This window comes from Corvus kubaryi, unplaced genomic scaffold (genome assembly GCF_017639235.1).
Source record: "Corvus kubaryi isolate FWS band 111438036 unplaced genomic scaffold, C.kubaryi_AGA036_p1.0 138, whole genome shotgun sequence".
NCBI classification, from domain to species: domain Eukaryota; kingdom Metazoa; phylum Chordata; class Aves; order Passeriformes; family Corvidae; genus Corvus; species Corvus kubaryi.
In genome coordinates this window covers 12568435-12582827 of record NW_024580672.1, presented here as the reverse complement: position 1 = coordinate 12582827, position 14393 = coordinate 12568435, and the positions used below count along the sequence as shown (strand labels likewise).

The 14393-nt window shown below is 42.2% G+C and overlaps 1 protein-coding gene across 1 annotated transcript in view; it reads right to left on the bottom strand.

Annotated features, from left to right (window-relative positions):
* Positions 1–4516: 4516 nt before the first annotated feature.
* SORCS3 (sortilin related VPS10 domain containing receptor 3) overlaps positions 4517–14393 on the bottom strand; it is a 118745-nt gene continuing 108868 nt past the window's right edge. Inside the window, exons 24-26 of the mRNA XM_042018508.1 lie at positions 13723–13828; positions 9425–9585; positions 4517–8836 (exon numbers count right to left, since the gene is read on the bottom strand). Coding sequence (XP_041874442.1) covers positions 8772–8836; positions 9425–9585; positions 13723–13828 — 332 coding nt within the window. The 3' untranslated portion in view covers positions 4517–8771. The remainder of the gene's footprint in view (positions 8837–9424; positions 9586–13722; positions 13829–14393) is intronic.

The window sequence follows — 14393 nt, the reverse complement described above, 5'->3', positions numbered from 1 at the left end:
TAATCTGACTGGTTAAACATCTGTTGAAACATAATAATAACTTCTGAAGCCAATGTTCCTGATGAGCTATTAATTATGATTTAAAAACTAGAGGCAGGGTTTTACCATCAAACAAAATCAACAAACCAAAACCCTAGCACCCTTCTGGGCTCAGAGTGAACCCTCAGGCTCCCTTTGAAGCCTTTTACACCTACTTAGACTCTTTCACACCTTCCAGTCCAGATGTCCATTATAGGCTCTCTTACAGTCAGAGTTCCTAATGTGAGCCAGATGGTCTGGAGGGAAGGTCCAGTCCAGTTTGCAGATTGTTGTTGTGCAGCAGCTACAAACAGAATTTCAGATTCGGACACGATGGAGCTTAACTGCATGCAGACACTCAGCCCAAAACAGAAACTAATGCATCACCCTGGGTTAGTGGTTTAAGACCAAACAGCCACTTAAGTACGGAACTAAACCTTTTCTTCAGTTCCCTCTCGCTCTCCATCCCCATGGAGAAGCCCTGGACTGACTTGGGAATTCCTAAGCCCAGAAACTTCCACCAGAGTGATGTGCAGGAATTTGGTTCTCAGCCGGGCATAGTCTATCCTAATTTGCTTAGACTTTGCATTGTCTTCACATCTTGTTCTCAAAATAGCTTTGTCAAAAATTCATTAATGGATCAGATAAATAAATAAATTAGACCGATTCCCTCCCACTACTCAGGATCAGTTAATGTTCCAAGGCTGATGAAAGTATTTTGAATTAATAAGCAATTTGCAGCTGTTCTTAAATTCCCCTCCTCTAATGGTAAATTATAGGGGCTGTGGCACTCTCGTGAGTGTTTGTGCAGAGTGAGGCTGTGCCACAAGGTCTGTAGGCATTAATGACAGATCCAGAGGAAAAGTGCCCACTGATGTCTACAGCACCTCCAGGCTCTCCTGCGCCAAAGCCACAGGAGTGCATGTGCTTGCCCTTTCTGTGACTTCTCCTTTTAGAAATGCACAAATTGTTCACACAGTAAATATTACCCATATTGTAAATTATTCATAGTCCCAAAGTGCAGTGGGTGAAAGTGGGGTTGAAGCTTATGCTGAGACTTTGCTGCATAACCTACAAAAGGAAGGGAAGTTTTACACAAAAAAAATGAAGAGGGAAGTCCCTCAGGGTCTTATGGTTCAGTTCAGATCTCTAACAGCCTGTAGACTGGAACCGACAGGAACATTTCAAGGTTAAAAAAAAAAGATTAAAACCATAGTCTCACAGGTATTCCTAACAATAACTCAGATTATTCCAAGTGTAGGTGATATTATTAGGCAGTAATGTCCAGAGCCACAAACGGATTTAGACTCTCAAACTTGCCTGCAATAAGCTTTAGACACTTCAGCACACGCATGCTGTGGAGGGCTCCTGAGATAAGAAAAACCTTTCTGTGTGGCATGCTTTGGCTCTCAGTCTTTCTCCATCCTCATGGACTCTCATGAGACCCAGAACCACTCTGAAATGAGTACATGTTGGGGCACAGTAAGTGCACCCAAATGTTTCCAGATCTGGCAGCAGCAGATGCTGCCCAGGTTGACTTGGCCTTATCTTGGTTGTCAGATTATCTCACATTGATTTTCACCACCCCTTGTTCTCATTAAAACTTCTCTACTCTCCCTGGTTTCTCTGAGGGTCTCTTCAGGGAATGCTTATTTCAAAAAGACAAGTATAGGTAGCTGCACCCCTTGTCCCAGCCCAGACACTTGCCTCAGTCAGTTCTTGATGGCCCATTCATACAGCTCCCTGTAAGGCTCATCCTTGTCTCCCATCCCAGACAAGGATTTTAACACACTGCTTCACCCAGCATACAGACAAATTAATATCCATGAAAGAGGATTGAGCCCCATGAACTGACAAATATTGCACAGTGTTTTGTCATCCCATCTTCTTTCCCTTTCCCCACTGACCTCTTCAGGTCCATTCTCAATACAACCTGCATCAGGAGCCACTTCTTTTTCACAGCAACCACACAACCCATTGAATACAATTACACACAACCCTAGGTTGAGCTTTGGAATCAGCCAACAAATCCTGCCTGAACCCTCACTCACCCACCACTGCTCTACCAGGACCCTCAGTGCTCAACACTGCGACTTCAGTAGGGAATCACTTGCTTAAAACTTAAATTTCAATGCTGAGCATCAGGATGTGGAAGCAGAGCTGACTCCATCTCATATGGCCTGAATGTGCAACATCTCCTTTTGATTCAGTTGATGCAGCCTGAGACTTGAGAAGCTTCCTGTGCTAAAACCATTAAATCATTAAACAATCATGTGCCTCACACTGTGCCTTTTGGTCAGCCACGGGATCCCAGCCAGCCTAGTCCACCTCTCTTTTTTCTCACTCTTCACATCTGGATTACAGTTTTTTTCCCCTTTTTGCCTTCCAAATTCATGTAGCCAACACAAGATTTTAAAAAACATATATCATCATAATATTTCTGTTTAATTTAATAAACACGCTTCTCCTTCCTTCCAACTATGTCCCTGTATGTGATTTTTTATTAGTAGTAGTATTACAATCTCCCCTAAATTTTGATCTGAAAACTGCTTGACATTCACAATGAGGCATTAAAAAGGATTTATTCCATCCTTGAAGTATGCATGAAACTCCTCTTAATGTGAGAGCTCAGACTGGTGTAAATCAAGACTAAATTCACTGATATCAGGGGGCCTGAACAAGTACAACCAGCATAAAGCAATGGTAAAACAAATCTTTTTATATTTATCAAGGGTAAAATCCCAACACCACCAGCGCAATCACCTTCTGTCCTAGCTCTACCTGCACAACTACATTTAAAATATAGTCAATTGACCTACTACTAATATTTTTTTTTGAAATTCAGGAACAAATTGTTTTTTGTTTTGCAAGGACAAGTCCTTCTTTTCTGCTCACACACAGACACATATGAAACAATTCACAGTGAGCAATTATTCTTTCCTCCATGACCCAAAATAAACTCATCTCTATGGCCTCATATAGAAACATCAGCAGATTTGTTTAATTAATGTTTCAGGGTCAAGGGAAAAATGTATAGATAAATATATTTAAAGGTTTTGAAAGCTTCATGGCAGCAGTTCAATACTGCTTTCCTTGCCTTTATTTTCTGTCTTAGGGAAAAAAAAAAGCAGCCCATAAAGCTTAGAAAAGTGATCTGTCTCTGGGCCTGGGGTTCCTGTCACCTGCCATTTCCCTGATGTAGCACCATGATATACAACAGCACACCAGCACTCAAGTGATGTATTACACTAATATGTCAGTAATGCAATGGTGCTTTGATAGTCCTTAATAATCAGAGTACTTCACTGGGGAGAGGGCCAAGGGAAAAGGAAGACCAGGGCAGAAGGCAAAGTCAGCTAAGCACGGCCTCAGCCTGGTGAAGTGTGTGGTGCCATGAGTGGAACAAGACAGTGATGAGCTGACTCCAGGAGCAGTTATGATCCATTTTCCTGAGCAGCACCACATTCCCTGACAGAGGGGTATTTCGCACAACCAAGAGAATTTCATAATGTAGCAAACAACGTTTGCACTGCCTTTAATAAAGGGAATAAGAGGTCCATCCATGACAGAAAAACAGCTGGATTCAGGCAAAGATTGAGCTACTGCTCATGTAGGCTATGAAGTTTAAGTGCCTGCACTTGACTTCACAGCTGCACTTAGCTGGATTTCTGAACAGTGGAGCATGGGGTCTCAGTGGTAGCTTGTTAAGCCATGGCACTGTCATCATTCGTGCTTGTCTGTCCATAACTTGTAGTTCAGGATCCCAGGAACACAAGTGTTACACTATCACTGCTGTAAAGAGGGGCAGACACAAAATACTTCAAAAGCTGAGAGGTCTTCTGTGATGCTGGAGGCATCTCAATATATCACACTTGGGGATGGCCAAACGAGTCCTTCACTGCCTGCCTTTTTCAGCTTTCTGACTTAAAGGAAAAACAGAAACAACTGCAGTTTATGGACCTCAGAGCTAAAGGAAAGGGGGAAGGGTGGGGTATGCATGCATGTGCATGGGTGGAGATGGCTAATAGATGTCCAGAGACATTCTTCCATGCTCTCTTCTGTTTTTAAACAGTCTCTTGTGCCAAGGAGTGAAGAAACTTTTTCTTTTTTTTTTTTTTCTCACATTGGCACTTCAGAGGCTAAAATCAGATAGGTGAGAGCATGGGATTCATGGGGTTGTGTTTGCAAAAGCAAAGAGTTCTCTCCTCCTATTCACCCACCTCTGAGGCTCCAAAGAGAATCAGCCTGTAGAACGAAAAGTAAGAAGATAATTATTTTTGGAGAGCAGCACTAAGAAGGAAGGAGAGGTAGATGTTTACTCTTTTATCTTAAAATTCTAGCCTTAAAACATTTCTCTGTTGACATTCCATGTGCATTCATGACCCTGAACAACAGAGTTGGAGGAACAGATATGGCACGGGAAATTCAGAAGAGAAAGAAGACTTTGCCAAAAGGAAATCTAAAAAGAACAAGGATTGAAAAAGCATCCAGGGGTAACTCTGATGTACAAAAATACATTTATTTTCAACAATTTCAAAACCACTGCCTTTTTTTACAGTAGAAATATTCAAATGGAACAATAAAACCAAGAACAGTATATATATATATGTATATATATGACTCATGCAGTTGTATTACTGTGTTCAATACAGGTATTGCAATTGTCTGTCTCATTTAATCCTTTGAAACCACAGTGGTGCTTTGGGTTTAATGCACTGTCCAACATCATCAGAAAGAATGTGAGGATTCTGGTTCAGTTTGTTAGACCTGGAATGTGTGTGGGAGCTGATTGAAGGGAAAGGGAGGAGAACAGGACATCAGGACATCTTTGTACATCCACGAAACCAAAGTTTAGCCCAGAAGAAAGTGCACACTTCCTGCACATGCTCTTACTGATGGCAACTGTGTCTGAAGCACGCTGTAGTCCCCCGTCACTCCGGTCTCACCTCTGATCCTTCCAGGTTTAGCACTAGGGTTCTCGAGTACTGGTTAAACTACACAGAGGGTCTGTTCATGGTTTATATCAGATTGTCAGCCACACAAAGCCAGAAGCTGCATCTAGTCTGCAGACCTCATGCATTATTCCTAAATTACAGCTAATCCATCATGGGGGAAAGGCTGGCAGCGATACAGGGCACTGGCTCAGTCTCTTGCTCTCTGTCTCTCTCTCTTTCCTCTTCTTACATAATTACAATGTGGGACCTGTTTATGTTCCACTGATGCTATTGCCTCTTTCCCTCACTACTCAGGTAAATAATGATCTACAGCTTCAAGGGTTTCCACTACATTTTCCTCAGGGGTAAAACTTGCAGGGGAAAAAACCCTAATGACAACCCCAAGTTGTTATTTCCCAGCAAGACACAGACAAATAAAAGTGGCCAATACTCCAGTCTGTGCTAACACTGCAGCTCAGGACATTCAAAAAATTGGTAAACAGGGCTGGGCTGCCCAATCCAAACCTTACAGAGGTCCCATGGATAGAGAGGAATGCAGTAACTACCCTCCTAGTATCCTAAAGGATATGATTTCAGTCATGAACACAAGCTTTTTTCATCCGCCATCAGCCATGGCTGTGCCCTAAAGAAGCAGGTATGACCTGGCAAATATGGTCCCTGCACACCCTGGGGACATGCCTGGAGCACACATGCTGGTCCTGACAGCATGTGACAAACTACATTGAGAGGGAGTGACACCCACCAAGTCCCATGGAAGAGGAAGTTTGAGCAAACATAAGACTCAGTCAGGTTTCTCTGACATACGGTTTTGGCCCCATAGATTTTTCTCATTTGCTTTGCAGGAAACTTTAGGATCATTTTGGATGGAAAACGACATTCTAGACAGATGTTTCTCCAAAAGTTTCATTCAGAAATTTCTCAACCTTCACTGAGATTAAATTTCTTTTTGAGAAGTGCAATTTTTTCCATTTTTTTCTACAGCTTAGTCCCAATTTTTCCTTCTTACGTCCTGCCATTTGAGACATATAACAGCAATTTTTAAAAGTGTACAGGAATAAAATGTAATAAAAAATGTGAAAAGAAATTAAGAAAAGAAATTGTGAAAACTGTAAACCTCTGCCTTTCTAGGAAAAATAATGTGAGATCAAGCCGATGAGAAACCTATAAAATTCCAAACAACAATGAACATTTTCACTTTGCCTCATGGTTTATAAAGAAAAAAGTTAATACAGAAAATAATGAGTATTTTAGATTCAGTGCTCTGCAGCAGCTCACCAAAGCAGTACCTCAAATCCTAATGATCAGCAAAGACTGAGATCAGCCCACATTTTAGCCCATGGGACCATTGTGTATGTACACCCCTCCCATCTATACCTAAATGGGGAGCTATGGCCTTGTGCTAAGAGTCTTATCACCAGACTGGGCCATTACTGTAAACTACTTTGGTGTTTCAGTAGAACAGAGACAGTAATGCAACCATTTATGCACTCATGACGGATGGAAACCAAGGTTAAATAGAATAATACAGCCATCGCTCTTCACCTTGCATTAGAAACCAGAGCAGGAAAGTGAGGGGGAAAACAGAAGAGAAGTATTTTTAAATCAACAGAAAAGGCCCACAAACCTCACTGAAATGGAGAAGAACTGAGAATATTTAGTTTTAGTACTTATCAGGAAACAGTTTTTCCCTATTTTTTGAGTTTACAATCTTAATCTTGAAATACCTCCTGAGTTCTGCAAAACTATGTTTAACCACTTTTCTCTCCACCTGCAGAGCTATCAGGATTTTAACCTTTGAAAGACATTCCAACCCATTAACAGAGTGAACACATGTAGCTGAGGCTGGTTTGTGCCCACTGGCCTGTTGCAATGCAGAGAGATAGCAAGTAACACCTAAATACCAGCCATCTCCTCATTCCAGCCCAGGTATATTAAAGGTGATTGAGGTCCTGTATCCAGATCCTAAGAAATTATAACAAACGTTGTCATCTGCTGTCATTTCTGCCTCCTGTTACCAGACAAGCACTAGGACATCTTCCTAGACATGCCTCCAATCTTCCTTCCCCTCCTGCTGGGTCCTACAAGTCAATACTCTGCAGAATAAGGTTCATTTTTGACATCATCAACTCAAGAAAAACAAATAAAAGTAACTCATCACTAAATCAACTTCTTGCCCCAAAACTCCAGCACTTCATAGGGATATCCTCAATTCAGTGTCAAAGAAAATTTCTGAAGAGTTTTTTCAATGCATTTTCCTCATTAACCTCCCTGTTCTAACCAGAAAACACCAACCCAGCATGCAGAAATCTCCATTCTGAATTGGAAGCTGGCATTCTGCAGCACTCACAAGAAAGACCTTCCATAGCTCATTTATGCAGGTCTGACCCTCCACTGCCCCTCCAAAGAGCAGTCCCTAATCACATACATCATGTTCAGCCAAAATTTACTACTCTTACACATCCTAAATAGCACTTCACTTCATCAGCTTAACTGCTAAAAGCATGCCTTCCCCCAGGGAATAAAGCCACTGCAACCTGCCCCTCTGCTGAGCTGAGGTTGTACTGGGTATAGCAAGGCCACTGATACTTGCCCACACTGAGGTGGTGATAACTTCAGGATTCTTTTCCTCATTTTCACTAATAGATGCCACCAAGATCATTCTCAGAAGTGGGCAACAGTGACAGAGATGAATAGATGATAAACGTAATTAAAATATTCATGACAGGCTCACAGTCTGGCCTGCTAATATCTTTTTCTGCTCCACCACAGGAAATGACACTATATATATATACATATATGAAAAAAAAAGGCTTTCAGTTATACATAAAGAAATAAACTATTCTGTTTATAGACAGCAGTGTCAGATTGAAATATGACAGACAACTGGAACACGCTTGGAACCAAAGTGTGATTCAAGTGCTCACCAGGGTCCCTGTTTGGCTGGCGTGTGCATGTGTGTGTGTGTGTGTGTGTGCACGTGGGCGTGCATGTGTGTGTGTGGTTCAGGTTTTCTTTTAAACATCTCTTCTTTTACTAAACATTAAATTATTTCCCAAGAAATAAAAAGCTATGTACATTGTAATTATCTACAGTAGGCCTTCGGCATCCTCGCTATTCACATGCACAGGGTTCGGGCTGCATTCATAAACTCAGGCTTGCTCCTCCACTGCTTGTGGTGCTGTCCCCTCCAGCCAATCTGTAGTCCAAGGAACACTGACGTGTGTGTTTGCTCTGATTTTATTTTTTTTTCCTTTCTCAGCAGTCAACAGTGCCAGAGGGTGACTGAAATTAAAAGCAATTAAAAGAGGCAAGATCCTGCAAAAAGCTGAGACATGCATGTCACTGGAAAGCGAGGGATGTTGGCATGTTGCAGACCCTGGTCCAACAACCCAGTCTGAACCCTCTGGCAAGATGAAGCAGCTGATTCATGATTTATTTTGAAAAGGCCTGAAAAGGGACAATTTACCTACAATATGTTGCCTAAGGTGCAATACCTATCTGTTGGATTTGAATACTTAATTCCTGCATTTAACAGGAGGCTGGCATTCAAATTCATTGCACACTTGACTCATTCATTGCTTTTTATTTCTAATCTGATGTTCATTTCCTAAATATGAAGTACCCCTGCTATTTATGAATGCAGCCCTGGTAAACACAAAAAGCCCACCCCATCCCCTCCCAAATGATAATAATGACATATAACTCTTTCTTTTTTCATAATAATAATAATAATAATTATAACAATAATAATTACAAATAAAAAGTCAGAAATGCTGTAGACCAAGTGGATTCTCAGTATTAAACACTAGTGCAGTTGGGGATTTCCTTTGTGCTTTCACTGTTGGCAATTGTTGAGATGCTTCCTGTGGAGGAGAAAATGGAGAAGAGAATCAGTCCAGTGGCTTCAACAGTGTGGTCCATATTGCTTCTCACTCCTCCTTAGGATGTGGTAGTGTAAGTGTAAAGACAGAAAAGACGCTTAAAAGTAACACATCCTTTTATGTATTTGCAATAGGCAGGGAGCATGCAGAAAACTCAATTACTACAGCTCAGCTGACCAGAAGTAAACTCATTAAGCTGTTAGGGACATATTTGCTTGTAATCGTAGCACACCAACAGCGTAAGCTTGGATCAGCTGAATCTTCTGAGGGAGCAGGGAATTTGGCACTCCTCCACAGGAGAGGCAGGGTCATGAGCAGGAATAGGTGTGAGCCACAGCTATTACTAACTTCTGCACACCTACTGCTCCTCCAGGTGCCTACCCTGGGAAAAGCTGCAAAGCTGTAAGAGAAACTCCATTGCCATGCTGCTGAGAGAGATTTATTCCCTATCTGAGTGCCTCAGGGCTCTGCTTGTACCCGGGGTCACAGTCACTGCTTCTCCTAATACCCAAAAGACCAACATCCTCAGCCAGGCTGTGAAACAAAACTCAGCTGAGGGCTGTCTCTCACCCATCACTCGTGTGTCCAGCTCTTTGTCCATCAGCTCCTCGGGGTCTGTGAACTCACTCAGAGTGATTTTGGGGGCATTTTCACTTTGGCTGACAGAGCCAATCATTTCCTGCTCCTTGTCATGCTGAACTTGGGCATAGATGTTAATCCAAGGGATTTTCCTGCACAGGAAAGGAAAATGAGAGGTTATGTTTTGTAACACAGGGATTCTCAGCACATCATTTATTAGTGAGACAAAATAAGTGTGAACAATCCCAGAAATGCAGCACCAGCAGTGATGAGAAGTATGAGCTCTCAAAATGGTGAAAGTACCACAGAGATGTTCATCTCTGAAAGTGCCCTCAGCATCCACTAATTCCAGTAACAGCCTAAAGGTATTTCAAATCTCAGACCATTGTCTTCATATCCTGTGCACAAAGGCTCCCCCAGCTGAAAACTTCAGTGTTCTGCCCTTTTAAATGAGAAATCGTGCACACAGTGGACACTGCACTCAGCTCAGAGAGCAGCAATCAACTAAGTACAATCAGCTGCAATTGTCAACTCTCCCAGTATTTATTACATGATCAGTGGTGCATTGGAAACTCAAAGTAAAAATCAATTTGGCACTAGTATCAACAGTGCAAAAATATTGCTGGGCTTGTTGCTGCTGACAGGCCCACACTGACTCAGAAGAAATTGCCACATCTGAAAGAGTTATAAAGAATTGTTCCTGCCTCAGAGTACAGAAAGGATTTGGACCTTATAACACCCATCCAAAGTCTATTTGTTACCATTTCATTGCAAAAACCAGTTTGTCATGCTATGGATCATGCAAGTTTGCAGGGACTTATTTTCCATTGCTGTCCAGGAAGCCAAGGAAGTGAAGGGATTATTTCTTCCTCCTTCTCCCAAGCAAAGTTACCTTGGCCTGCTAGAATGATATCCTTGATAATCAGTTAGGTAGACAGATAGTTATACAGGCCTAGACAGTTAGGCAGTAATCCCTGGAGGAATGCAAGTTTAAAACGAGAGAACTGAAAAGGAATGAGCTAAGCATCACTGGGGTTGCCAGGACTGCATTGCCTGTTGGAATTTGACTTTTTCCTAATGCTCTTAGGAAGTCTTTGTGCCATGCAGTTCACATTAATTCAATCAGGAAAATTTGGAGAATATTTTCAGTTCCTTAAAGCACATGAGAGAGAGAGAGAGAGAGAGAAGATGTGTTCAAAAGAAGTAATATAAAATGCTGTATCTTTGTATCTTTATGCTGATCTATGTGCTGTTGGATATGTCAGAAACCGAAAGCAGTGGAAATTGCCTCAGCAGTCATGAATTCAATAGATCTATGCTGATTTTATGCCAGTGAAGTTCTGGCCTCAACCAACTTGTGCTATTGGCTTGATTTGGCATTCTGTTCTTAACCAGCAGCAAGCCAGGACATATTTGGGATGTTCAGCAGCAGCTGACAAATCTCATGATCTCCCTTTCTCCTACCTTCTAATGTTTAAATATGCCTTAAATATCACCAGAAGATATAGGAGCTACACAGGGAATGAGAGAGAACTAATGCATTCCCATAGGATTCCCATAGAGCCCAGAACTTGTCTGGAGATGTATACAGACATGAGAATATGTCTGGAGATACTAGAAGACTTAATTTTGCTTCCAAACAATGCAACAGCAGAGCAGTGATCGTCTCTGAACTTTGAGTGGAAAGGTGAGAAAAGCTCTTTAGAATTGAGAGGCACAGAGCCAAGGTACTTCAGAGAGTTAGGGAAAAAAGAAGCTGAGATGGCTGTACATATGTGAATCCATACCCAAATACCTAATCCTGCTGTGCCTCCCAGCACAGACACAGGTGGCCACAACCACATCACTCTGAGCACAAACAAGCACACACTTCTGGCTGTCCCAGGACACACACATCAACTGCTCCATAGCCCCACCACTGCTCAGCCCTCACACACACAGCATTGACTGATATATGCTCAATCTTCCAGAAAATAAACAACTTTTTTACAGATTATTTCCATACTTTTCCCCCTCTTCCTTCCTTTTCCACTGGGACCTCCTCAATAAGCATCTCTCTGGCAGCAGTGTTTAACAAGCCTGCTGAGTCTATAAATTGATGGACTCTTAACAAGGAGTTTGTGTGCAAACCAGCAAAGCACCAGATTTTTGAATTTGTAGAATTAAAAAATCATGTCAGCCTATGCTCTCCCATAACCTTTCCCTGTAAGCAGAAGTTCTGTATTCAGGCTGGGACCAGCATTTATCAGAAAAGTACACATGGCTAATGGACCTCTGCATCACTGAGAGCTACAGGAAAGCTTTTGGGTTTGCCCCCCTTTTTCCATTAAGAATCGTTGCATGATCTCACTTCTGCTCCACTGAGCCAGGGGTTTTAGACAGAGCTGAAAAGTTGCTTTCTGTTCTGAAAAATCAAGCTGAGAACACTCTGTGTATATGACTTATCCTAAACTTTGTCAATTTGATCTGGGTTTTTCTCCTTTGGGACAGAAAGATAAGAAAGGACAGCCAGTTAATAAGATCTTGGGCTAAGCAGAACTGATGCTTTAACCACCTTCCTCCTCACCTCCAATTTGTAATACACTCAACTTTCAGACAGATTTTAACAAGGCAGGGTCTCCACAGCCCTGGAGCACAGTAGACAGCTGATGGCTGCTATACTCAAAGCTCAGGGTGCTTAAGTAGTACAAGAGTCAGTTTTATGAGCTGTAGTAGCAGAACGTGACCCGGAGACTGCCAAAGCAAAGTGGATTAACAAGCTCCTCACTGGTCTGTGGCAGCTGGAATATACAGAGCCTTCTTCCCAGTAACTGCTGACCACAGGACCAGAGACATCAGGCCAAACCTAGGAAACCATCTCACCAAGACACAAGGGAAAGCATGTCTTACACAGAGTTGTACCCACATCTTGTCACATCTCCCAGAAAGACTTCTTTGCCTTCCTCATCCTACATCTGGGTGTGAGAGTAATCACCAGCTGCCTCCCCAGCACACTACTGAATCGATGCCTTAACCAAATCCCATTCCCCTGGGAACTTGTATTCCACCTCCCAGAAGCAGAGAGGGGATTTCAGGCTGCAATAAGGAGGTCGTGCTGAAGGCCTTGAAAACTGTGCCAGAGCAGAGTCACACAAACGCATTCCCTGGAAATTGTCCTGGGCCACTGAAGTCAGTGGGACCTTGATAACATATCAGTGTGCACAGGATCAAGCACTAGAAGGAGTGCCACTTACAGATTATGACAATGGTTAATGCAAGTTGTTAGCAAGGAGGGAAACTTTAAACCTGGAGACTAGAATAGATGCCTGACTTATCATATCATTTAATTTTGAATATTGTTTGTATCCCACTAACATCCTTAGAGAATACTAGCCTTATTCTAGGGTGCAGAAAAGCTGGAGAAAGAAACATATAGCTAGATCTGGACAGGAAAAGCTCTAGTTTTTCATTTAGAGGAACTACTATGTCCAGAAAGTTTTACTTATTAATTTTTTTTTAAGTCAGACTCAGCTTATGTTTCTAATACAATATTTTGCCACTGGTCAGGATCTAAGCATGCAGACCACTTTATACTGTGAGAACTGTACTGAATGCAAAGTTCCTCCTAAGGAGCTCCATCTGCCTAAAATACATCCCCATAAAGCAGACCTTCAGTAAATAGGCCATTCTCATCACATATTTTGCTTCACAGCTTGCAGCAGCCAAGTGCTATGGGCCAGCCCTGGCCCTGCCTGATGTCTGGAAGCAAAAGGTTTATGTTAACATCTGTCACGGTAAATTTCAGCAGAGATTCCCAAAGGCATTTTGATGCTTTACACAAATTTTTCTGGCTTTGAGTCTCCCACCTTTAACATAATCACACCCGTTCCTCTGCAAGACTAACCTATTCACTTTGCAAGATACAAATGAGATGCTGCTGCACTAAGGGAGCTGGCCAGGTGGGTATAGACTGTGTGAAGTCATCCATCCTGTGGTTTTTGACTAAGCTTGCTTTGTGTTTCTCAGTATTCAGTGAGCACAAAGGGCTCCCATTTCTGGTCTGTGGTTGAAACACATCTGCTGAAGCAGAAGATGATTTCTGAGCTCTTGGGGAACATTTGGAGCACCAACTTTGTGGTGAAATGGCAGTAGATGGTTTTCTCTCTAATATGAGAAATAGGGAACTACATTCATCTAAGCCTTAGGCCAGCATAATTCACTCTACATTTGCAATTCAGGCACAACTCTGCCTAGGTTTCCTGTAAACCACCCAGAGTCTCCTCCTCCCATCCCAAAGTTTTTCAGCTTACCTCTTGAATTTGTAGATCAAAAAAACAGCCAAGCCCACAAACACCACAGACAACAACATCAGCATTGCTGAACTGCTGTGACCCGAGCTGGAATCCACAAGAGGTGCTGCAGGAGGAAAGGCAAAGCATTACATTTGTGGGATATTACAAGGAAACACATTAACTACCCAAGAGTTGAGCTCAGCTCTGTCTTTGTCACCTCTGCTTTATCACTGGTGCATGCTGGTTTTGGCAAGAGCAATCGGTAGGAAACAAATTGGTTCTCTTGTCCTTCAAAAGTCAAGGCCCTTTTCCAAGACAGAGCTGTCTAACATCCCCGAGTGAAAAGGCACAGCAAGCCATGCTTAGCTGAATGCCTGATCACTCCTGTGTTAACACTCAGGGCTGTTACTTTTCAGGTTTTTCCAGGTACTGGAGAGGAAACGAATTTTATGAAGCATGGCTTAATACATATCTATTCCCCTTTGGAGAAGATACCTTAGAGCATCAATGAACTCCCATCTTCCAAGGATATTCATCTATCTCACATGTGACAGGGATCTACTGTTGTGACAAGCCTCAAGGTCCATCCTTCTATAGGACCTTAGAGACTTTTAAATTTAATCCGTTTTCATAATGTGGAGAAGCCCAAACCAATGATCCTGGATCCAAGCACACAATACATTATAATA